Here is a 24,818-nt window from a genome sequence, read left to right as displayed (position 1 = left end):
CGGGGCTCCAACTCGCGCCGTCGCTCGCGGCGTCGCAGCGGTATATAAGCAGCTGCGCTTGCCTCTGCTAGACACTCACGAGGTGAGATGCCTCCTGGAGACAGAGCTGCTCGTTGGAATGAGAAGCGAAGGTTGCGGCGTGCTAAAGAGACTAATTTTCTAGGTGGCTTTGGCTCAACTCTTGCAAGATGGGCTGGGTGGCAATCGAACCAGGGTCTACGGAGTGTGAGACGGAGACGCTACCACTGAGCCACGAGTACGATGCTTCAAAGCGGTACAAAAGCGCCTCTAGTGAATGCGGTGTTGCCTTAGAAACGAGCTGTTTATAAGGCTCAGGCGTGCGTCGCTTGCTCAGGCGCACATTTCGTTGCCACGCTGAACGCTGCGTTGCTCGACGCTCACCGCGTCTAATGCGGGGCGCGTAGTCGCTGCGCCGTAGCCCATTGTTTTACACCCCTTGGCGAGTCGACGGGAACGCTATCGCGTTCCCGAACCAAATGTAGCCAAACAACAGCCGTTCACCAGGCTAAACAGTGGTTCAACAACTAAAATAAAGGCTAGTATGCTTCGCATCCTGGGCTTAACCTTAGCTAAGCCACAGCCATTTTTAGCAATGCAAGTTCAAAGTTCAGGCCTATCTGCTCAGGCGAGCTAGTTGGCGCAAAGGGAGATGGCACATGAGCATGGGTGAATTCCCGGCTTCAAAAACGGGACGTCCGGGCCTCTCATATTTTGTTTCCATTCTCCATGCTCCAGATAAAAGAAGTTTGGCTTTCACCATCTTAGCCTTTGTGCGTAAGAAAAGCAGGCCGAACTGGAATAAGTAATATAAGGTGATCCCAACCCTAGTTTTCTGAGTTCGAGGAAGAAAAGCAGAAATTGTTCTTGCACGACTGCTATCCCATGTTACAAGCGGGACGAATCATTTTCCCCCATTATACGCTGAAAAGTTTGAGACACAGTTGGGAAAGCTCACATGAAACGACCATATGTTCTCAGTTTACCAATACATCAATTTAACATAAAGAAAAAGAAACGGGCGCCCCCACTGGACCGCCACTACTTCCGCCCTCTATCGGCTGAGAACCATAAACTCCAACGAGTTACGAAGACACTGTCTCGATGGCGCCGCCGTGCAGTTCATGCAACTGTCATATTCTTGCTCCATGTTCTGGACATTCACAAATTGCGTAATATTTTTGTATTCATAATCTCGTCAGCTTTCATTGGCCAAGAGAAGGCGCAGAGGGCCGCTATGGCCTTTCTGATGGCTTAGAGGTGGCACCATTAACGAGGTGGACAATACGGCAGAATTCGAAAATACTTTGAATAGCACTCCAGGCGGGTAATTGAGAAACGGTGGGACAGGAAGCTTTGAAACGGAAGGAGGTACCAAGTTGGTGGAGCCTTCGCCCCCGTCCGGCTAAAGAATAATAAAAAGAAACTCGGTGCCCTTTCCCTTTGCAAAGAAGGATGTCCAGTGAAGCTGTGTATGTGGGCCCCTTATTGGAGAATTGCACCTCCCTTGTGGGTCACCCCGGCATTGTACCACCTTCGGGATCGGCACACATATGGGGAGTGATTAACGCCTGCTTCACCTCCGCTGCGGGTCGGCCTAGCATTGCACTATCTTAGGGATCGGCTCTCGTATGGGGAGTTTTTGTCCACACACGGACAAGATCCTAGGGAAACTAGCCCTTAAAAGCTTCGCTGTAAAATACGGCAGCGCCTTTTGTATTTTGCCAACGCTATGCTAGATAGCCTCGATGGTGAAGCCAGGCCAGCGTGACGCCTGCTACCAGCAGGGGTGTTGTACGCACACTCTTTAAGCCACTTGTATTCCTACTGAGCTACTGTGTGCATGCTCCGGTAGGAGCAGTAGATGCCAAATTAAAAAAAAAGGTAAATAGTGTTACACAGTGCCCCGACTAACGCCTAGGGTTTCCCGTCGGTCTCGTCTTGTGGATCATTGAAGTACGACGCCTGCGAGGTCATTGGCGGTTCTCATCACGCCCGCGCACTAAGACGCCTGGTAGTGACCACTGGACTATTTCCAAAGTGTGTGGTTCCTCCCAAAGGTCGGGGTACTGAAAGGAACACCATAGCAACGCCGTGGTTTAGCGTTCTACTGATTACCTGAGGTGATGTTGTGATACGTGGGGGGACAATTAGGAGCGACACAAGGAATGCCCCAGCCGCTGCTCAGCACTAACAGCACCCTGGAATCGCATGGGGAATCTCGCAATGGTTTCATGATGAGAAACTGTGTGCTTTTATGGAGCGGGAAATGAGACGCAAGGAAAATCGCCAACGTTTGCAGCTTCAAGTAAACCGTGCCTTCCTCTAAGACCACGGTGTGCACCAGCTGGTGTGCACCACGGTGTCGCATATGCACGCAGCTGCAGAGTTGAAAACTAGGGTTTTTAGCTCAGAACGCTTGAGTGCAGTTGAGGGCATTACGCTGCCCTCAGTGTTACAGTGAAACGCACTCAGCGCACGCCCCTAGAGTATCTGAACACAATAGCCTCGACAGAACATCGCGTGCTAAAGAAGTCACCGAAACTAGGCGAACACAACCTGCAGCAGCCCCCCATGAACACGACCTGCCAGCTGGCGCCGATGAACAGGCATGCACAGTGCTACTCCCGTATTACCCCGCTCGCAGCCTACCAAGTCAACACATCCGCCAACCCGCCCTCACAACGCGCACTTCCTATCTTTCACACACCGACTATGAAAGTGTCCCAAAACTCGAGAGTCCCATACCAGTACACTTACCAGAGTTCTGCCCTGCCCTGTATCTAACGTCTCAAAATGACTGGCTCAGTCCCCAAACCGAAACCTCTGTTTTCGTCCATGCCCTTGTTAAGCACAACCAAGAAGTGCTGTGCTGGTCAAGCAGGGGGTTGTAATCTGGAAGTGTCCATCTAGTGGAATGTCGATTTCAGCTGCCGTGAAAGTGCTGATTGGCTGAGTCTGGGTCGGACTGAGAGAGTGACAGGCGCCCCAAGGCAATGTTTTTCATTGGGTAGACCACGGTCAGCTCCAGGCAATTATGAGCGGCCGTAAAGGATAGTGCACAAGGTTGACACTTACAGAATACGTTACCCGAATGGGCAATGAGAATTTCAAACCAAAGGCCTGTACTTTGAATTGCATTATCAAAAAATGTATTATCTCTCAGCCTCTCTACGCTCAAGCCACCCATGCACCGCTGACCGTGAGAGTACGATGGCGCCGGCACTAAAGACGCGAGTGCACCTCGGGTTTTTCTAGAATTGTAGGCGCAATAAAAGGAAAGTAACATAGCATGTGCGCAGGCGTTGCTAGTCAGGGGCGCCTATTTTTCCGACGTAGTTGGCCATTACAAGGGTCGTGACTTCGGCATGTACTTTTGCCTTGCTTCGGTTGGCGTTGGAATAATCTTTCAGCTTGTGAAACCAAGGATTTGGGGAAAACTGCTGTTATCAAGCTTAACCATCGCCAGAGGCTACAAGAATGACCCAGCGTGGAAAGAAATTTCAGTAGACTTGTGCGACCGTGCAGAATTACATCCCGCATTCATGCGAAGCTGTTTTTTTACATGTTGGATTTTGAATATCAGTTTCCTATAATTAAACCACATGCCTTGGTATGCTCCTTGTATATGACTTATGACATGTCTGTTTGAAATATTCGCAGCATATAAGGCTATCCGGCACTTGTTAGGAATTTTCGCACAGGCAGTAATTTCATCGATGCGTTTTCTTCACCAGGACATTTGTTGATACCCCGCCACTCCCAAAATTTCTTTGAATTTGATGGGAACAAGAACTTACTTTTTTCTTTGTTATTTGCCGGCGTTCTACTTTTTAATGATAGGCGCTGCATGATTGTTAAGTAAGAGAGGAAGGATTGACATTAGTTGCAAGAACTCTGGCGGCGGCAGGGAACGTTCGTGGTTCGAATATGCCGAGTCTCCGGTAGGATGACAATTGTAATGAAAAATCTGCTGTCTAAAAGGAAACCGATCAATGATGTAGCAGATACGCGCGTCCTCTAAGGAAACTACGAATGCATCGTTCTATCAAGCGTTGTATCACGGCTGACCCCGATGGGATAACGAACACTGCACACAACTGTGAAGCTGGAAAGAGCCGTTCGTCTGCGCAAAAAGGAAAAAAAATACTGCACCCTCTTCGATGAGATTCTCTTTCTGCAGGAACTCGCACTGCTTGGTCTTGTCTCCGTTGCTCCATATCTTGAAGAACAAGCAAAGCAGGGCGTAAGGAGCAATGATAAGTGCCACATAGTGCGGCAAAGCTGACGTAGTCAAGTACATCAGACCGGTGACTATTGGGCTGGTAACGGGACCTGGAACCCAGAAGAAACCCAAAAGAATGGTAAAGATCATCACGGGAAAAGAAACACAGAAAAAAAATGACAGAGCCAGTGCTATTTTTGAAATACACATGTAGCGAAGCTTTGTACAAATACACAGAGTGCTAAGACCAGCATTAGTTTCTTTCGTATTGCAATGCGAGTGCAAGGTGATGCCGAAAGTGCTCGTCTAAACCACACAATCTCCGTAACAAGCTCTCCAGACGAAGCCCCTTGACACCTGGTCTAAAGGCAAGGCATGAGCTGTCACACACCCGTGTTATGGAAGGTGATATAACGGTTGATAGTCTCAAAGAGTTAGTTGGGGTTGGCACGGTATTAGTAGACGTTCATTTGTGACTTATCGGTTATAGCGTCGGGCTGCGACGCTGTGCGAGCGAGGTTGGATCCCGCCATTAGGCACGTTGTTCGTATTTTTTTTTATATGAGCTGTACGACGAGGCAGCAAAAGCCAACAGCCACAGCAAGAAAAGTGAAGGAGGGTTCGCTAAAGAAGCGTAGCTTTTAGAAAAAGTAGGTGAGGACCTAAATCTGCTAACTTTCTAACCATGTGGCAGCATAGCTAGACTGTGGTAAATGCAAAATCTGCCTGTGCATTAAACATGCGCGCCTTACACTCTTTGATTTATCAAAGTAACATTTAAATGCTTCGTGCCTCACTGGTAATTATGCGCACTCTGTGACGCAATCAAGTACGCTCAAGTTACCTCGAGTTTTCTGTTAGACACCTCAAAAGATCTTGAAGTCTGCGGAGAATGCTCTAAATATGTGTGACTGATATTGCTATCGAAGCCATCTTCAGCCCAGCAGTCCAGTGCTCTAATTATTATGGCATGATCACAGGTTATGCAAGCTTAACACGTGTAGTTTAGGATGTTTAAAAAAGTGCAGGACTGGTATAGTAGACAGATTATAAGAATGATTTAGTAGCAGCTTGTACCTTCTTCTCCCACTGTAAAAGATGTTATATAAGGTGTCCTAGCAAAGGCTAGCAAATATGTTGAAAAAAACATGCAAGATAAGCTATGCCAAGATATGATCCGATGACACAGTGTATTCGGTCGTCACACACCTGAAAACCTAACAATGCAGATTTTATAATTGCATCTGGCGCCGTTTCGTTAATAGTTTTGTTGGGCAGATTGGCTAATGTTAGCTGGGACACACGGTATATGATTGCAATGCATCAATCCGGGACAAGGGGTACTAACCAATCTACTCGGGAAAACAGGTATCGTCCTGCCACAAACTTCTGTTTGGCGCCTGTAACGAGTGGACCTTACAATGTAGGTTTTCCTATTTAGGCTTTGCGGCATGTTACTGGGGCAGAAACTCAAAGCACCCAGTTGGGAACAAAGTCGTTTGTTCGCACTCAGAAACATACACTTCTTAATGGATGAAATAACGGGGAAGCAACTAATAGACTCTAGCGAAACCGTTAACAGCATGCTGCGTAATGGAAACTCATTATTACTGCCTTACAGCACAATTGGGTGCCAAACAAAGGACTTGGGAGTAGGCAGTTTTACCAAAGCAAGAACAGACTACCTCTGCAGAGCGATGTTTGAAGCGATGATGAGCTCACCACAGAAGTTGTAATGTTGAGTTCCGGGTCATGCATTAGGGACGAGCGCTTGTGTCGAGCCACCTCAGGAAACGCAGGCGCAGCAGCGGGAACCTGTAGACCAGGGCCGCTATTTTGTAGCGATGCCTTATGCCTTATTCTATGCTATTCTTATCATCCACCACACACGGCCGCCTGATCCCATTGATAATGTGGGCAGACCGTCGCTCTGACCAGTGGCCAAGCGCGAAAAGCCTGAAAAAGCATAGAATCGGAAAAGGCATCGCTACAAAATACCGGCTCAGGACGGTCTGTTTAGGAAGCTGTACGTAATCCCGTGCGCGTATCGCAACCACTGACGCTCTGCACATGGGCATAGGTATCCACAGGCCTCGGGTCCGTGGTCTGGCGAAGTCTTGAAGCGCAGGAATAGGTTGGCTGGACGGTTTGTCTAGGAAGGTGTACGTAATCTCGTGCGCGTAGGCCAACCACTGATGCTCTGCACATGAGCATAGGTATCCAAAGGCCTCGGGTCCATGGTCTGGCGAAGTCTTGAAGCGCAGGAATAGGTTGGCTGGACTGTTTGTCTAGGACGCTGTACGTAATCTCGTGCGCGTAGGCCAACCACTGACGCTCCGCACATGGGCATAGGTATCCACAGGCCTCGGTTTCGTGGTCTGGCGAAGTCTTGAAGCGCAGGAATAGGTTGGCTGGACAGTTTGTCTAGGAAGCTGTACGTAATCTCGTGCGCGTAGGCCAACCACTGACGCTCTGCACATGGGCATAGGTATCCACAGGCCTCGGGTCCCTGGTCTGGCGAAATCTTGAAGCGCAGGAATAGGCTGGCTGGATGGTTTGTCTAGGAAGCTGTACGTAATCTGGTGCGCGTAGGCCAACCACTGACGCACTAGATATGGGCATAGGTGTCCACGGGCCTCAGGTCCGTGGTCTGGCGAAGTCTTGAAGCGCAGGACTAGGCTGGCTGGATGGTTATTCTAGGAAGCTGTACGTAATCTCGTGCGCGTAGGCCAACCACTGACCCTCTGCACATGGGCATAGGTATTCGCAGGTTTCGGGTCCGTGGTCTGGCGAAGTCTTGAAGCGCAGGAACAGGCTGGCTGGACGGTTTGTCTAGGAAGCTGTACGTAATCTCGTGCGCGTAGGCCAAACACTGACGCTCTGCACATGGGCATAGGTATCCACAGGCCTCGGGTCCGTGGTCTGGCGAAGTCTTGAAACGCAGGAATAGGCTGGCTGGACGGTTTGTCTAGGAAGCTGTACGTAATCTCGTGCGCGTAGGCCAACCACTGACGCTCTACATTTGGGCATACGTGTCCACGGTCCTCGGGTCCGTGGTCTGGCGAAGTCTTGAAGCGCAGGAATAGGCTGGCTGGACGGTTTGTCTAGGAAGCTGTACGTAATCTCGTGCGCGTAGGCCAACCACTGATGCTCTGCACATGGGCATAGGTATCCACAGGTTTCGGGTCTGTGGTCTGGCGAAGTCTTGAAGCGCAGGAACAGGCTGGCTGGACGGTTTGTCTAGGAATCTGCACGTAATCTCCTGCGCGTAGGCCAACCACTGACGCTCTACATATGGGCATAGGTGTCCACGGGCCTCGGGTCCGTGGTCTGGCGAAGTCTTGAAGCGCAGGAATAGGCTGGCTGGACGGTTTGTCTAGGAAGCTGTACGTAATCTCGTGCACGTAGGCCAACCACTGACGCTCTGCACATGGGCATAGGTGTCCACAGGCCTCGGGTCCGTGGTCTGGCGAAGTATTGAAGCGCAGGAATAGGCTGGCTGGACGGTTTGTCTAGGAAGCTGTACGTAATCTCGTGCGCGTAGTCCAACCATTGACGCTCTGCACATGGGCATAGGTATCCACAGGCCTAGGGTCCGTGGTCTGGCGAAGTCTTGAAGCGCAGGAATAGGTTGGCTGGACGGTTTGTCTAGGAAGCTGTACGTAATCTCGTGCGCGTAGGCCAACCACTGATGCTCTACGTATGGGCATAGGTGTCCACGGGCCTCGGGTCCGTGGTCTGGCGAAGTCTTGAAGCGCAGGAATAGGATGGCTGCTTTGGTGGCTCGGGTGTGGAACCCGACGGTCCGTCTTCATTTTGTGGTCTAGTGGCCGACCTTCCTACTTGAATTCTCCTTGAAACTCCGCTGCGTTTTACCAAAGCGCTTCGTCTCTTTCTTCATATCGTGGCTTCGTGGCTGTAGACTACTGGTTCTTTGAATTTCGTTTGCTGTCGCGCATCTGTGATACAGCAGGTGATTGGTTTTCAGGGCTTCGTGTAGTTCTTTAATTGGCTCATGTTTCTTTCTTAAGTTCGTTACCCCTCTTGCCTTCTCGTGTGGCACACTTCATCATGGTCGTCTTCGCGAAGCACTGCACTTACATACACACACTTTTTGTCGCAGTCACCTTTTTCCTCTGACCACTCAATGCACTTGGTGTAGCGAACATAAGTTACCACGAAAGCCTGCATTGACTTAGGAGAGAATGAACTTTAATGAAAAGAATCCCTCGGTGGTCTACCCAGAGGTGATTGTCAATAGTTATGATCACAAGGTAAAGAAATATATTGAAGCCACAAATGCATACCTCGCTGTTCAAATCAACTTCGCACACAAACTTTACGGATGTTATAGTTCGCCTGCCGTCGACAGGTGGTGGTGGGGTTCATGTCTCTTGTGAGGTAATGCCACGTCCCTTGTGTTTCTCTCTTACAATAGCGAGACCGCGGCAGTACCCAAATAGGTGCCTGACCATCGGACGAGCACCGAGCATCACGTTCGGCTCTCTCTCGCCTTTCCCTTCGTTCGCCTGGCATTGCCTCTGGTGACTTCGCGCCTTCATTGAAGCCGGGTATGCGCACTACTCAGCCAGGGCGTGTGAGAAGAGTGTTCAGATCATCCTGGCTTACGCACGAGGACTTGCGCGCCCGGAGAGAGCACCTTGGGCAAAGGGTGGCCGTTGTGCAGAACCCCTGCCTTCAGCTCGAGATTTCCTTGCACTTTGGGACCTTTACGCTCCCCTTCCGGGACTAGGCGTCCAGAAGCGAAAAGGAGTGAGTACAGGGGATACCAGCAGAAAAATGACATCTCCCTCGGTGCACTGTGGGCCACACAGTTGCTGATGATGCCCGAGTATCCCGGGACCCAGTCGATTCGCCCACCGATTCCGTAATCCCGATGAAGGCAAGCACGGGTCGCCTTAACATTATATGGCCACGTACCGACTCTGGGTGTCTTTGTCAGTGCATTTAGGGCGTCCAAGGAGTCGGTGAAAGTTGTGAACTGTTTTATGTGGTCTTCCATAGTTTTCCCTACCTGTGTTCTCAGCCTCTCCATGGGAGTTAGGATGGCCTGCAGTTCAAGTGCCTTAATGTTTGGTTATCAATGGTGTTGGTAGATATAGACATCTCGCTGCTCCCCACTAACGGTATTTAGCGCTGCTTGGGGGATTGCAAGATCCCAGGCCGCGTCTCTGATTTTGCTTTAAGTCAGCCCCTCCTGCTAGTTTGGCTCTATAAGCGCCGGGATACTTTTTTGTTTGCCGGTGAGCGACACGTTTTCTGACTGGAACCTGCACGTCGTCCAAAGCGGTGACAGCAGGAAGCACTAGCATATTTTCCGACAAATGTTATCGCTAGAACTCTAAGAACTACTGTCTAGAGCATGCGTAGCGGCGACTGCGATCATGTCCCTCCTCGCGCTCTAAGATGATGTCCCTGAGTGGAAGCCCCACGTACCGACGCAGACCTTCCATTCGCTCGTGGCGGGAAAGGCCCTTAATCACTGAAAGAAACCGCCGTGGCTGCTCAGTGGCTATGGTGTTGGGCTGCTGAGCACGAGGTCGCGGGATCGAATCCCGGCAACGGCGGCCGCATTTCAATGGGGGCGAAATGCGAAAACACCCGTGTGCTTAGATTTAGGTGCGCGTTAAAGAACCCCAGGTGGTCAAAATTTCCGGAGTCCTCCACTACGGCGTGCCTCATAATCAGAAAGTGGTTTTGGGACGTAAAACCCCAAATATTATTATTATTATCACTGAAAGAGACTTCCGGAAAATAATTTGTAGTTTGTTATATTGTGCTCTGGTGAGGTAAAATCATACGACACCAAAAGAGGCCCTAAACGTAAGCACTGCCGACGGCAGAGTACGAGCCGTACAGGTGTCAGCTCCACCATGCTTCTGTGGTATGCGCTTCGCAAGTCGCAGGACTTTCTTACACGTAGGTTACAGCCGACCAGCTGCACTCGTGAATCAGAATGCCGCGTACCTCGAGATTGCATTCCGCAGCTTTTGCAGGTTTCTGGCCAGCAGGGTGCAGCTCAAAGCTTTGCGTTTCTTACACTGTCTTAACAGGGAGGGTGTACCTTTTCTTTCTCCGGAAATGGCTGCATGCTTTTCTCGTTCAGATAATCTTCCAATATATGGAGCGCATTGTGCATTGCCTTCGTTGCTGTTTGTTCTCTTGAGAGGGCCGCCGCATTCGATTCAAATGGTACGTCGTCTGCATACATAGTGAATCAGATGTCGTGAACCTGTTGTAAACCCACAACCAGCCCCCGCATCACTAGATTAAACAAAGTAGGCAATAAAAATGCGCCCTGAAGAACGCCTACATTGCTCGTGAAAGCTGGTGAAGCATTGAGAGTCAAATTCAAAAACAGGGGACATTTCCATAGAACCCAGCGGTCGAAGTGACTGTAGCACACCAAGCGGCTGTTGTGAACAACTGGACTACACTGCTGGTTTAGATTTCGCGCCATTAAAGCTTGGTTGCTCGCTATAGTACGTGCTCCACCAGCTGCGCTGTTCGGCGTGGTACTTGTTTTTGCTTTTATTGCTCAACCTCACGCTGTTTCAGTGCGTAGTCGTTTTTTAAATTGTTAGGTTTAAATTAAATTACGAGTGATCTACACAAGCCTTTGTCATGCTTCCCTCCGCGCTACGTACAGTTTGATAAAGTAGATGCAAGACACCTTGTCAAACGAGGAAATTAAATTTTGCTGTATAAAAATGTCATTCCAGGCTTTTTGTGCGTTGTGTCGTTGTTGGGGCCGCAGGTAAGTAGCTATAGTTTCTGAACGAAGCTCCGCCGCATGCCATCATGAAAAAAATAAATTACAAGCATGTGTAGTTTTGGTGTTTGGACCTCACAGCGAAAACGGTGAAACGTAAGTGGTGAATGGGCGACTTTACGCACCGAAATCAATTCGATTTTACAAACATCACGTAGAAAAAACCTTACGCATCGCAAACAGTACCGTGCATAAGATATGATGATGACGCCCAGAGCGCTATTTCCTGTATATTGTATACCGAAGCCGACCGTGTATTACCACAAATACACGGTCGACTGCAAGATTTCGACACAACTTGGCCTCAGTCTACGAGATAGTACACCACGCAAGCACAGGTGGCCACAACAGACTCCAGACCAGATGCTCACAGAATGCCTTTTACGCGCACCGAAGACAAATGCGTGGGTGCAAAACGTGTGTTATGTCGTTAGGTAAGCTGGATTTTTTTATGTCTAAGCTCCTTGTCTTTGAGCTCCTTCTCCTATCGTTTGCACGCTTTGCCGGCATGAGCAACGTAATAATGTGTTATAACTCCTGGAACACGCCGGTAGAGTTTTCGATGAGCGTCAGTACCAAAAAAAGTTAACTGCTATAGGGGAAGGTGGCCTTTAAGCGTCACAATTATGCCCCGGTAAGATTCAGTACATGCTCAGTAGAGTACATGCTGTACTCTACCGACGACCTGTAAGTAAAGTGAGGTCGTCGCTGCGACTGACCTGTTTACCGCTAACTGCGTCGCAGCGGCTGGCGCGGCAAGCATGGCCAAAAAAAAAACTCGGTGACTTTCCTCTTTCTGGAGAAGGATGACCAGCGAAGCTGCGTATATGGACCCCTAAATGGCGAACTGGACCTCCACCGCAAGTCGGCCCGGCATCGCACTATCTTCGCGATCGGCCCACGTAGTGTTTAACGCCTACTTCACCTCAGCTGTGGGTCCGCCCGACATTTCACTATCTTCGGGATCGGCACAAGAATGGAGAGGCTTAACGCCTGCTTCACCTCCAGCGCGGGTCGCCCCAGCATCGCACTATCAACGAGATCGGCGCACATGTGGAGAGTGCTTAAAGCCTGCTTCACCTCCACTGCGGGTCGGCCCTGCATTTCACTCTCTTCAGGATCGGCCCACGTATGCAGAGGCTTAACGCCTGCTTTACCTCCACCGCGGGTCGTTCCGGCGTTTCTCTATGTTCGGGATCGGCCCAGGTATGGGGAGTGCTTAACTCCTGCTTCACCTTCGCCGTGGATCAGGCAGGCGTTGCACTATCTGCGGGATCGGCCCACCCATGGCGAGTTTTTTTCTTAGCAAGCCAACGACGCGAAAATTTGCTTTGACAGTAGAGGTATACACCTTCGCTGTATAAGCAACCTAATAAAGCGAAATAAGGAAGAATAATGTTCGGGGCGATTTGAAGAGTCACAGACATGTCCTAGTGTGATTCGGTACACTCCCAACTAAAGTCGCCGCAGCGTCCTGGGGCTTATAACGCAAAACTATTCCAATCTGCTGACGTCAAATTTACGTAGCCGCCGACGCAAGCATCGGGCGGTCACCCGCAGGGTTGTCTGAACAGACCAATCAAATGCTTTCCTCGTTCATAGGAGGTCACTTTTGCTTGCTTGAACAACGAATAACACCACCTACACTGAGCGGCTTGTCTTATCTAACTGGCTCACAAGAGGCGAGGAGCACGCTCAAATGGAGAGGGATTCGTGGGGGCCGAGTCACTGCGCTGAAAATCAATAACCGGATGAAGAGGTTAGTGCCGGCGTCTGCGATTGGTCTGCTTTCCCTTACACAGCTTGCGGTGGCTCGTCGACAATCGCGGCGGCATGCAACGGAAGCTTAACGATGATGCTAAAACCGACCCTCAGCAAAGAAGTGTTGGCAGAACGAGGTCGTAAACGTGCCGAAAGTTCTCGAAAACGTTACACGGCCACGCAAAAGGTTTTATTGCACGCAAATAAACTCATGCTCTCCGGCAGGGACGAGTAGCCAGTACCGGATCGGTCGGCGGCAGCCATCTTTTATTCCTTTCGGAACGGGGCAGCCTGCGGCTATCCAGAAGAAAATTCAGTTTTGTTCCGCATATTAATGCATCTTTAACGCGTACATGTCACTTCAACACGGTGAGTATTGCGGTTTTGTGAGGTCGCGTGATAGGCAGGCGAAAGTGGGTGCAGCCCGAACGCTTTTGACCAATAGCCGAAGGCTAATGGCAAAAAGGCGTTGAATGAGAAATAACTAGTTTTCTTTTGTTTGGTCAAGTTGTGTATAATCAGTGTGTACACGTCATATCAGATGGGGAGTTATCTCGGTTTTCGTGACGTCGGGTGACAGACAGGAAGGGGGGGTGGTCCAAAAAAGTTTTTGACCAATCGCGGTGGGCTCATCACAGAATTGGTATAGAAAAGTTTGGAATACTTTTACGCTACAGCGCCCCTGGCTGTTTTTCGCTCACTGCTACAGATCAAGCGGTACAGCCAGTGTGCCTTAAGACAAAATTGCTCTAAATGCAGCGCAAAATGCCAAAAAAATTGCTTCAATTTGAATTGGTGGAGTGCCGTGTCGAACTGCAGCATGAACGCACAAATGCACCGACAGCGCAAGCAACTAGGTGCTGCATTCTGAAACGATTCACTTCTGCGATACTATCACCTGAGCGATAGTTCATCGTAAGGCACGCGCTGATTGGTTGTTTTAGCGAAACCGGATGAGCTAAGTCATCCAATTTTGCTCAACTAGCTAATCAGCGCCGCCTTTGCGGAGAAGTATCACCGAAGGGATAGTATCGCCGAAGTGGATCGTTTCAAATACGGCCACGCAGCTACACAAAAAAAGACAAGCGGGAACACCGAACAGACGAACGCTCACATATGCATTGGGCGTCGCGCGTTATGGTGACTTGTCTGGCGCATGCATCTGGTGCGTCTGGCCTGTCAATAGCTTGCCGCTAGGTAACGTACGAGAAATAAGTCATAATGTAGAAATTACTCTATGCGCAACACTTTCTGGATTTAGCGGGAGAGAATAAAAAAATTTAAACTGCGTGTTGCAATAATTCCGCGTACTTCTTTCTTTAGATGTTCGCGTGAAGGCCGCGTCGAGGTCTAGTGCTCACGGAACCTGTGAACACTAGACCTCGGCGTGTTCCTTATTAATAGTTTTCGCAGTGTATCCGCTCCTGTTGAATGTTTTTTCTCTGTAGCTGCAACATGTTTATAAACTGGCTACAGTGTGATCGTACATTCCACTTCGATGTAATGACAAGTAACAGGTGTTCGATCAATTATTTCCTGTTCGTGCTTAAAATTACGTTCATGCTATTGAGAAGCCGCTTCAGAACGATAGCCTTGTACCGCTTTCTGCGCTTAAACACGTGTTGACTCTCTTATAAGGTTGAAATTGTAAGGGATTTCAACGAAATTGTGGAGACTCAAGGTGCTCTCTCATTAAATACATCCAGCGACCTAAAAATGGGGTTGCTTCTTACCTACAAACAAGAACACAGTCATAATCAATTGGAATGCATCCATTGTGGACCCCATGAGTTCTGCCGCCAAGTAGCCAGTGCCAATAAACAGCGGTCCAGCAGACGTAAAACCAAGAAGAAAGAGGCCTGAAAAAGAATAAAATACATACAGAACTTGATTTTATGGCGTAATCATGGCGCGAGAGTGATCTTTCCCGGATTGAGATTCTCTTCACGGGGCACCAATTCTCTAACTCTCACAGACCAAAGGTTACGTGCTACAACTCTTGGATGACATGCCCAGCTAAACTTCCTAATGTCAACTACAATATCGGGCACTCATGCCTGCTCGCTCATTCACAATCCTGTGTTCTTGTCTCTCAAGGCTACATTGTAAAATAGCAAACACTATTAAAAGATAACACTGGGGTGAATTATTCCACAGGGCACGCCTAGCATATTTTGTTCCATCGCACCCTGTGCTAGTATATGCGTGCATGAGTACGCACATGCACGAGCGTTTCGAAGCGCGTATGCATGTTAACTGTGTGCGTTCGTGCATGACTATGAATGTGAGCGGACCTGTACAAGCCAATGTGGTTGGTGTAGTACTTCTGCGGAAACCAGCAAGGTGGAGAGAAGTAGTGCTACGAACGGGTGGATGTCTGATTATCCCTTCATTCACTACTTCTCTCCACCTTGCGGGTTTCCGCAGAACTACTACATCAAACACTTGCCTTTGCTTCGCGTTGTCGACAAATTCGACTTCGCCTTGCCATCTGCTAGCCGCTTGGTTAGCTCAGATGGTAGAGCGGCTGCCCCGGAAAGGCGGTGGTCCCGAGTTCGAGTCCCGGACCAGGAGGAATTTTTCTTCAACTCTGAGGCTTTTCTTTTGTGGAATCCGTATGGGTTTCCTTTGTAGCAGTTGCTACGAATGGGTGGATGTCTGATTTTCCCTTCATTCAAGCCTATGTGGGCATGCATATTTGTGCGTGCATACTGTGTGTGTGCGTGCGAGCCAGCATTTACTTGCTCGCACGTACTCTCGGAGACAGAGTGAATGTCGAGTTTATATGAACCCCTTCTAATAGCCAGCGCGCAGGGAGCAGTGGAAGGGAAACTACCTTGTCACACATGAAAAGACATCTCCTTCATTTTCACGGATGCTGCTTTATATAACATCCTGATCACGTAACATGCCGGACGCGCCAGCCGTTAATAACACATAGCATCAATGTAACGGTGCGTGCTCTAATGAGCATCTCTTACATTCCTCCTCACCCAAACAAGACAAAAATACAATAGTTCAGGAAGCCTTCGCGGTGACAACCGCACAACTGGTTTTCTGATCCTCGTGCTTCGTCGCAACATCGGTGTACTATCATCGGAGTTCGAAATAGCCCGAGTGTGTGTTGTTGAAGCTTCACTCTGTCCAGCTTCACGTCGCACAGCTTCACGTTTACTGTGCGTACCACGATATAGCTTAGATGACTGCGTGTGCTAAGATACGAAGATACGGGATCGCTCGAACACTGCGCGGGAGAAGGCGTGGAAAAGACGCCACCTTGCGGGCGTTAGTCGAGGGAAAGGGAGGCAGCCTTGACGGGGTTCGTGGGCTCCAGTGTGGTAGAAGGCATCGAATACACGCCGGAGGGAGGACGCCAATCGAGATAAAGGAAGAGAGCCTTGACGAGGTTTCTGAGTTCCTGTGAGCAAGAAGGCCGAGAAAAAAGCTGCCATGCAGATGCTAGTAAAGGCAAAGGTGGAGAGCCATGATGAGGTTTCTCAGCCCCGGTGTGACAGGACGCATTGAAGAAACGACGCCTTGCGTGCGCTAGTCGAGGCTGAGGAAGAGAAGCTTGACGGGCTTTTCTGGCTTCAGTATGGAGGAAGGCAAGAAAAAAAAATGCTGAAAGAACGCAGTCATTGCTGTAAAGCAGACAGTCATCGCCTGTGCCTCAAGCTAACACTGTGTCAGTGAATAAATCTTGTCTAGCGCTGCCTTTATATATTTACTCGATGCATACGCACAGCAGGTTACACTAGATTTCTAACGGCGACACACAGGTGTCTCCCCTTTCTGGTCCGGAAGAAATGGAAAAGCACAGGCACGCTGCCTTTGTATCCTGTAGTAACTAGCATGGAGGTTCTTTACTGACCCCTTTAGCAGAAGTGGCACACGTTTTTCTTGACAAATGTGGATGATGCTTAAGCATCGCCTTTAAGAGTGGAACGCGATAGCATTCAAACACACATGACAGGTTTTCATGCTTCCCGGCAACAGCAGCTTAAGTAACCATAATGTTTATGGGAAAACGCTGCCTGTGAACACTATGCACGAAGGCAAGCTTTCTGGCAGAAACTGACCCACGCAAGATGTCACGTTTCCCGTTATTGTTTCGCACTTTTAATATTTCAGGTAGAACAAATAACATAAAGGTATGCGCTGTCGGTGTTGTTTGTTCATTTTTTCGTTTTTGGGCCCCCGTTCTCAAAATTTTGAGGAATAACTTTCTGAAGAACGAAAGACAAGCTATGAGCAACTCTGGTAGTAGAAGAGTGGTTGGCGTACGCGTAGTTCGGAATTGGATGCCAGACGCCGCAGGCCAACGCCGCATTTTCTGCGACAAGGGGCCCTTAACGCTATTGCGTTAGAAACACTGCTATGCGGACGCATGTTGAGGCAAAGAGAGAGAGGCATGATTGAGTGTTAAACCCCGGTGTGAGATAAGGCATTGAACCAAAAAACACCGCCTTGAGGTTGCCAGTCGATAAAAATGGAGGGACCCTTGATGGAGTTTTTCAGCTCTGGTGTGACAGCAGTCATGGAAGAAACACCACCCTGGGAACGCTAGTTGAGGCAAATGGAGAGAGCTCTGAAGGGGTTTCTTGGCTCCAGCATGGGAGAAGGCATGAAAAAAGGCCTTGCGAATGCGAATCGACGCAATAAGTGAGAGCCATGATAGGGTTTCTCGGCTCCAGTATAGGAGAAGGCATGGAAAGCAAAGACACCTTGTTGATGCTAGTCCTAGAAAAGGGGATAGGGCCTTGATCCGTTTTCTCGTCTCCGGTGCGGGAGTCATGAAAAAAACTGTGCCATGCGGACGCACAAGGTGTGGGAAATACATTGCTGTAAAAAGGCCAGTCGAGATAAAAGGGGGAGACAGCGTTTCGCGGCTCAGGTGTGGCAGAAGCGCGAAAAAGCACCGCCATATGGACGCTAGCCGAAGGAATGGGGCAGGGTCTTGATGGGCTTTCTCGGCTCTGCTGGGGGCGAAAACATGGGGAAAAGTTAAGTCACTTTAGCACACGCCAAAGAGGGCGAAGGCGAAAGCCTGCACGCTAAAGAGATATTCAATAAATTATTTGACATTCTCATATGAAGGCACTGTTACTTCTTATTCTTGGTTTTTACAACCACAGGTCTGGGTCAGAGTGGCCTAATTGACGTCTCCTTAATTACCTCTGCCTTAATCACCTACGACCACGCTCTAAAACCAAAGATCATGGGTTCAACTCCCGGCAAAGGTCGAGGATGCGACTCCCGCCAAAGGCATTGTGTTTAGTCATCCTGTTCCACTTTGTAATAATTACCTGTGTCTTAAATAACTTTGCGTTTACGCTGAAGGTTGTGGGTTCCACTTACACATTAGCTCGAGGGTTGAAATCATGTGGAAGGTCTTCGGTTTGAGTACCTAATTGCCCCGATGATGGCAGCGATCCGCACAGAATTAAAATTGTTGCATGAGCATTTGCATATAGGTGAGACACGCTTCCGATACCACCTCACTTTTCCTGCCATTCGTGTGGATAGAGAGCTAAGACTGTCACTTTTCGCGTTGATGAGGCATAAGGCTTCCGCCTTAAAACATCCCCATGCGGACAATTGTCGAGGTAAATGGAGAGAGCCTCGTCGGGAGTTCTCGGCTCTGGGGTGCGAGAAAGCATGGAAAAAACAACCGCATGCGGACACAAGTCGACCCAAAGTGAGAGAGCCATAGCAGGGTTTCTGCGGTGTGAGAGAAGGAATAAAAAGAAACACCGCATTGAGGACGCTAGTGGAGACAAAGGAAGAGATCCTTGGCGGGGTTTCTCGGCTCCACTGTGTGAGAGAGAGCGTCTCGGCTGGCAGTGATGCTCGCTTCTTGGCGGCGTGCTAATTGGACATTGATTTCTAATACCCCCTCCTGTAATGAACCGCAGTGAAAAGTTTATGCGTAAAATGCCCTTACAGGGCGTTTCACAAGTTCCAGTCACCGAAATTTACAATGGCACCTGGCGAGATGCTCTCTAAAATGTAAACGGAGCGATAGTAAATGTTTACTGCGTTTCATGGCGCATACGTTAAGGCTTCTGTGGTGCTTAAAAGTACCGGTGCCGAATCACATTAAAGAGATCATACACCTGACAGGGACACTATGCATGATGCATAGAGTAGGGATGGCTTGTTGTCGGCGTCATAGGCGACAATGATGATACGTCGTATGGTGGAGTGCTGGTACGCAGAGAAAGTTTCTCTTTGAAGTGATAAAACGGAAGCGCTTCCTAATATTTCAATGTTGAAGTATGCTCTCAAAACTGTATTTTTTTCAAGGGCTGATCATTACGTGAAACATTCATCATCATTCTATTTTTATCTCCAGTGCAGAACGAAGGCCTCTCCAGGCGGTCTCCTGTTGTTCTCGTCTTGTGCAAGCAGATTAAAACTTGCGTCTGCAAGTTTCCCAATTTCATCACCCCCCCTCCCCCCTAACGTGCTGCCGTCCTCGACTGCGCTTTCTTTTTCTTGGCACCCATTCTGTAACTCTAATGGTCATTGGTTATTTACCATAAGCATTACGTGGCCTACCTAGCCCCAGTTTCTTGTCTTCATGTCAACTAAAATATCGCCTAACCGCTTTAGCTCTCTCGTCCACACCGATCTTTTCCCGTCTCTTAACGTTGCGCCTATCATTTTTCGTTCCAGCACTCTTTCCGTGGTATTTTACTCGTACGCGAGCGTTGTAACTTCCAAGATTCTTTCCCCAGTTCCAACCTCTTCCCCATATGATAGTTTCAACGCAAATGCTAAGCTCCCAGTGAGGATTTCGTAATACCTGGCGTATAAACATGAACACACTTTTGTTGTTCTGTAATCGTCCTTTGCATGATCAGGGTCCCAGGCGAATAAGAAACTTAGATAAGTATACTCCTGCAGAGACTCAAGAGGCTGTGCGGCGATCATGAATCTTGGTTCTCTTACCAGACTACTAGACATCACCATTGTCATCTCGATATTAATATTAAACCCCAATATACACATTCTCGCCTAAAGTCCCCAATCATTTGCCTTGTATTGTAATGCCTTGTAATGTCAGCTGCAAACCAATTGTTGTTTAAATATTCGCCATTGATCTTCATTTTAACGGTTTCCAAACTGCAGTCTAATAGCTTGAATACTTTTTCTAAGCATGTTGTGATCAATAGGCTTGGAGAGACTGTGTCGTCTTGCCTGACCTCTTTCTTGATAAGTAATTTACCAGTTTTCCTGCTTAGAACGAAGGAAGCTCTGTTATCTTTGTAGATATTTCTCAAATATTCATGTCTGCCTCATGTACTACTTGATTAACCAGAGATTCCGTGAGTGATGCTATCTCTAATGAATCAAATAATTTTCATAATCTATCAAAGCCATTAAAGAGGTTGATCGTACTATGCGGATTTCTCAATTGAGGAAGAATATCTGTTACTGAAGCCACCCTGCTCGCCTGGTTGATCGAAGTTTTGTCCTGATTCTATTTGAAATTATCTGAGTGAATATTTAGACCATACTGTAAGCAAGCTAATGGGCTTATAATTTTTCAATTCTTTAGCCTCCACCTTCTTATTGATGAATATAAAATTGGCGTGCTTGCAGCTATCTGGTACACGTGAAGTCATGAGACATTGCGTATATAGGGTCACAAGCTCTTCAAGCATAGTGTCTCTTCCATTTTCGAATAAATCGAGAATAATTTCTTCTTCTTCTGCTCCTTTTCTCCTGGACATATCTTGCAAGGCCCTTCAAACTTTATGGCTAGGTAAAGAAGGATACTTTATATCCCGTTAATCATTGCTTTCAATGAAGGTATCATGGCTGTTCTGCGTACTGTACAGGTGCGTATAGAATTCTGCTGCTTTTACTATACTATCAAAATTGCTGATGACATTACCCTACTTGTCTTTACTTTAATAGTTCTCGCACTGTAGTAGGCTGAGCTTTCTTCTGACTGATTTCATGTTTAGGCCACTTTTACTGATTGGTCAATCTTTCAGACGCTTTTGCTTGGAGTACTGTTTACTATATTCTTGTTTATGACTTTGGCAGTTCAGCGAATTTTATTTCATCGCTTGACTAAGACGCTTTCATGCTTTGTCGCTTCTTGAATAAGTACTTTGTTTCTTGAGAGAGCTTACCTACTGGTTGTCCTAGTGCCTTAACTCTCAGTGCAACTGCTGTTTCTGAAATCAACCTAGTTCTGGTTTTATTCATTACCTATATGTTGTTTAATTTTCCTGTCCTAAAGCTGTATACTTGTTCGCGAGTAACCGCCTGGATTCCTGTGCTTTTAGCCTTAATATTTCTCGGTAGGCCTATATGTATTTCAATAATTTAGCACTTTCTCTATTCAAATGAAGAAAAATCATAGACCTCACCAGTCAATGGTTGCAGCCCGTTTGCCCTACGTAACACTTCTAAATCCTGCACTTTGCTGTTTAGGGTAAGATGTAATAAATCTACTTCAGGTATTCTTCCTTCAATAGGGCTTTTCCTCGTTCACTTCCTGTTACTGCGCTTCCTCAAGAAGGTTTTCACAGTCTGGAATCTATTCCTTTCTACCAATTCCAGGAAAACGTCTGCTTTAGTGTTCCTGAATTGATTCTGTAGCTGCCAGTTGCTTGTTCCTCAGTCTGGTTTTCCCTCTTCTCTCGCAGTGAAGTCTGCCATGACTACAGTATATTGAGCTTGCCCTTTTCTCATTGCTAATTGCACATCTTTTTAAAACGGGCCTATTTCCTTGTCATTGGTGCTGGAACTTGGAGCATAGGCGTGTGCTACCTTTAGTCGATATCTCACATTTTGCTCTATTATGACGACTGCTACCCTCGCTATACTGCTGTAGAATTCATCAAGGCTGCCACCTATATTTTAGGAATTATAAATCCTACGTAGTGTTGTTTTTTATCAGGAAGCAGGATAGCAGGAAGCCTGGCCGTTATTCGGCTCTCTATAAGGCTCCCCAGTTGTAACCTCACTAAGTGTGATAATATTCTACGCGATGCCTGATAAATCCTCAAAGATGCTTGCTAAGCTAGCCCCACTCGAGAGCGTGTGTTAAAGGTTGCCAGGCTCAGTTTCCAGTGGTGGCCTGTGCGGATGAACAGATTCTTAACGCTCTCAGCCACCTCGTAGTTCTGACCACCGTCTTGATGAGGTGCTCCTCACCAAGACTGATGGCAAAGGGTTATTTGCAAAAGTCACGAGTAAGGCAGCGTACGGATACTGAAAAAGGGAGGCCAGTTCCTGTTGGGGTAAGCGAGTATCTTTGTTGAAGCTTAGTGGATCTTCCAATATTGTTGCATCTGAACTAATATAGGCCTACTGGCTGTCGGCAGTTTTGAAGTTGTCAGGCGCCACTTCAAGCGTGAAAATGTAGCTGATTGAAGGATGGTTTAAACTTGCGAACTTCAGAATAAAGGCTCGGTGTTGTACCTTTGCTCTATGCTACCTGGAAGGACAAAAATAATATAGGTTATACTTCTGTTTATTATCGCAGTGAAACACTTTATGTTAGTGTGCCGTCCCTGATTTCAAACTATATTTTAGTATTTGCCCCAATGTGGCGGGAGCAAATAGCCTCAGAACTTACTTAGCTGCGTCTTAGGCTGCTTTAGGATAAAATGTAATTGACCTCTATTCATTCCGAGCTAAGGTGGCCCAAATGATGTTGTTAGCGTCGCTACCAGCTTCACGTTTTCAGTTTCTTTTCTGACTCACCTTCCTGAAGTTTACGAGGGAGCTTTTTGTTGTTGTACGCAGGCGATTTATTCTTAAAAATGAATTTTCTTTTTGCCTTTAGTGTCCCTATTAATAGGTAAATGGGGGTGCAGGATAGAAGATGTCCCCACAGATGTGCACACTAAATCATTGGAGGCAGAATCTGCCATTCGCTGAGCGCATGCGAGACAGTAACACAATAATACGCCGCAGCGTATTGCCTGTAGCACGCTGAGATTGTAAAGCTATGCACTCGCTTTATTCCAAGTCGTTTTAGCCACAGTGATGTTTAAATTAGCCGTTACGTATGTATTGGCCTCCCTTGAGCGGCAGCTACAGCCCGGAGCTCATGCATCCATATGACGAGAAAATATAGATGGCGCCTGGTGGTGGCACGCGAAGCTACGGATCGAGGTTCTATTCCTGCATCTATTCTGGCCAGCTCTCGTTAGATGTTCACCTCTGAGGCATAAACCTACAAGTGGTGACTTAGGACGAACACAGTGACTGATCTGTTTGAACCTTCCACGAAACAGGACTAACGTCTGCAGGATGTCCCGTCACTGTAGCTTCGCCTCCCAACTTTCTGGCCCCAGAAACCGCAAGATTGGTTTCACTTAATCGAGGCAAAATTTCTGCCTCTACCGCATCAGCTCGGGAACGATGCGCTACCACCACGCCGCCTCGGTCCTCCCTCCTGACGTTGCCACCGGCCTCTCCGACCTTATTAGCGCCCCCACGGGCGCTACGCCATAACACTTCAAGAACAAGTTGCTGGAGAGCTTGATGCCGTCGGAACACCTCCGCTTCTAGCAGCTTCTTACTGAGGAGGACCTTGGCGACCGGCGACCCTCCTAACTGCTGCGCTGTACCCGACACCAGCTCGGGGAGCGCGACGTCCCCAAGCAGTCAGCGTTGCTTCGAGAGCTTTTCCTCCAGCGCCTTTGCCAGCCCATCCACCTCGTCCTCGAGGCGGCAGGCGACATCACCCTCGACCGCTGTTACGGCTGGTGTGTAACACCACGGGCAGAAAGGATGCGCTACCACCATGCCTCATCGAAACGAAGGATGGATTCCTAATTTGCCATGGTTGACTCGAGTGGATGATCGGTCTGACAGGCCCCTTCGTGGGTGTGCATGCCTAAGCGAAACGAAGAATGGATTCCTGATTCGCTGTGGTTGTCTCAAGTGGATGCTGGTCTGGCGGTCGCCATGCAGTGTTCACAGGCTCTTTTGTGTGTGTGCGTGAAAACTCTTTCCGCGAACTACACAGAAACCCTGGGCTGCCGCCAGCAGAGGCACGCTCGTGAAGACGTCAACTGGCACAATGGATCAGCCACCTATCCACAACCTGACGCCCTTTCCACGAACTGTCAAGCTGTACAGGAGAACTTCCGCTAACCAACGATCCCTAGAAGAAAGGATAAACGCCTACGATCCCGGACCTGCTGATTGCCACCTGTGAAGGCGGGCTCGTAAAAGGTCGCCGTGTGGGTGGCTGCCGCCGCCAAGCCCCATGGAACTCAGTGCATATCACGTGGCGTTGACGTGAGCAACATCCCACCTACGACTTTAGTGGGCCTATTTAAAGGGCCCCGCAGTGTACTTTTCCAACTTTATTCTCTTCTGCTTATCTTTCACCAAACATTCAATTGTGCAAGTTTCGCACTAGAAGTCGTCTGGTCTCTGCCTGGTGACCATGGTGTAGAGGGTGCCTGCAGCCCGCCGACAACTCCCCGCTACCCTATAATAACTTCGGTCGAGTTTGATAAACAGGCGTTGCAACAACTCGGCAGCAGTGGGGTATGCTACCCTAGAAAACGCAACACCGCCTGGCGACTCTCGCCGATCGGCTTCATCGCGTGACCTCCATGTCCATCTCAGCTGTCATACATCCTACAGACCCGACGATTTACCCACCGTGGTAGCTCAGTGGCTATGGTGTTGGGCTGCTGAGCACGAGGTCGCGGGGTCGAATCCCGGCCACGGCAGCCGCATTCCGATGGGGGCGAAATGCGAAAACACCCGTGTACGTAGATTTAGGTGCAGGTTAAAGAACCCCAGGTAGTCGAAATTTCAGGAGTCTTCCACTACGGCGTGTCTCACAATCAGAAAGTGGTTGTGGCACGTAAAGCCCCATAATTAGACCAGGCGATTTTGCGCCTTGAGGCCCCCATCGATGAGGTTGCTGCCTAAATTGCCGTACTCCGGAGCCCCCTACTGCAGAACCGTTTGCCTCGTCTTGGTCATCACGCTCTTCCGCACACACGTCAAGCTTGGAGTCCAGTACCA

General features: G+C 48.5%; 1 protein-coding gene across 3 annotated transcripts in view; it reads right to left on the bottom strand.

Annotated features, from left to right (window-relative positions):
• Positions 1 to 24,818, bottom strand: part of LOC135907193 (phospholipid-transporting ATPase ABCA3-like) — a 327,820-nt gene that overhangs the window by 61,497 nt on the left and 241,505 nt on the right. For all 3 annotated transcript variants that reach the window (XM_070525205.1, XM_065438877.2, XM_070525204.1), the window contains 2 exons: positions 14,531 to 14,656; positions 4,174 to 4,353 (listed from right to left, as the gene is read on the bottom strand). In XM_070525205.1, the coding sequence (XP_070381306.1) occupies positions 4,174 to 4,353; positions 14,531 to 14,656 (306 nt within the window). The remainder of the gene's footprint in view (positions 1 to 4,173; positions 4,354 to 14,530; positions 14,657 to 24,818) is intronic.

The sequence above is a fragment of the Dermacentor albipictus genome, chromosome 9 (assembly GCF_038994185.2).
Source record: "Dermacentor albipictus isolate Rhodes 1998 colony chromosome 9, USDA_Dalb.pri_finalv2, whole genome shotgun sequence".
In the NCBI taxonomy this organism is placed as follows: Eukaryota; Metazoa; Arthropoda; class Arachnida; order Ixodida; family Ixodidae; genus Dermacentor; species Dermacentor albipictus.
Note: the sequence above shows the minus strand (reverse complement) of the source record. Positions and strands in the feature narration are given on the sequence as shown.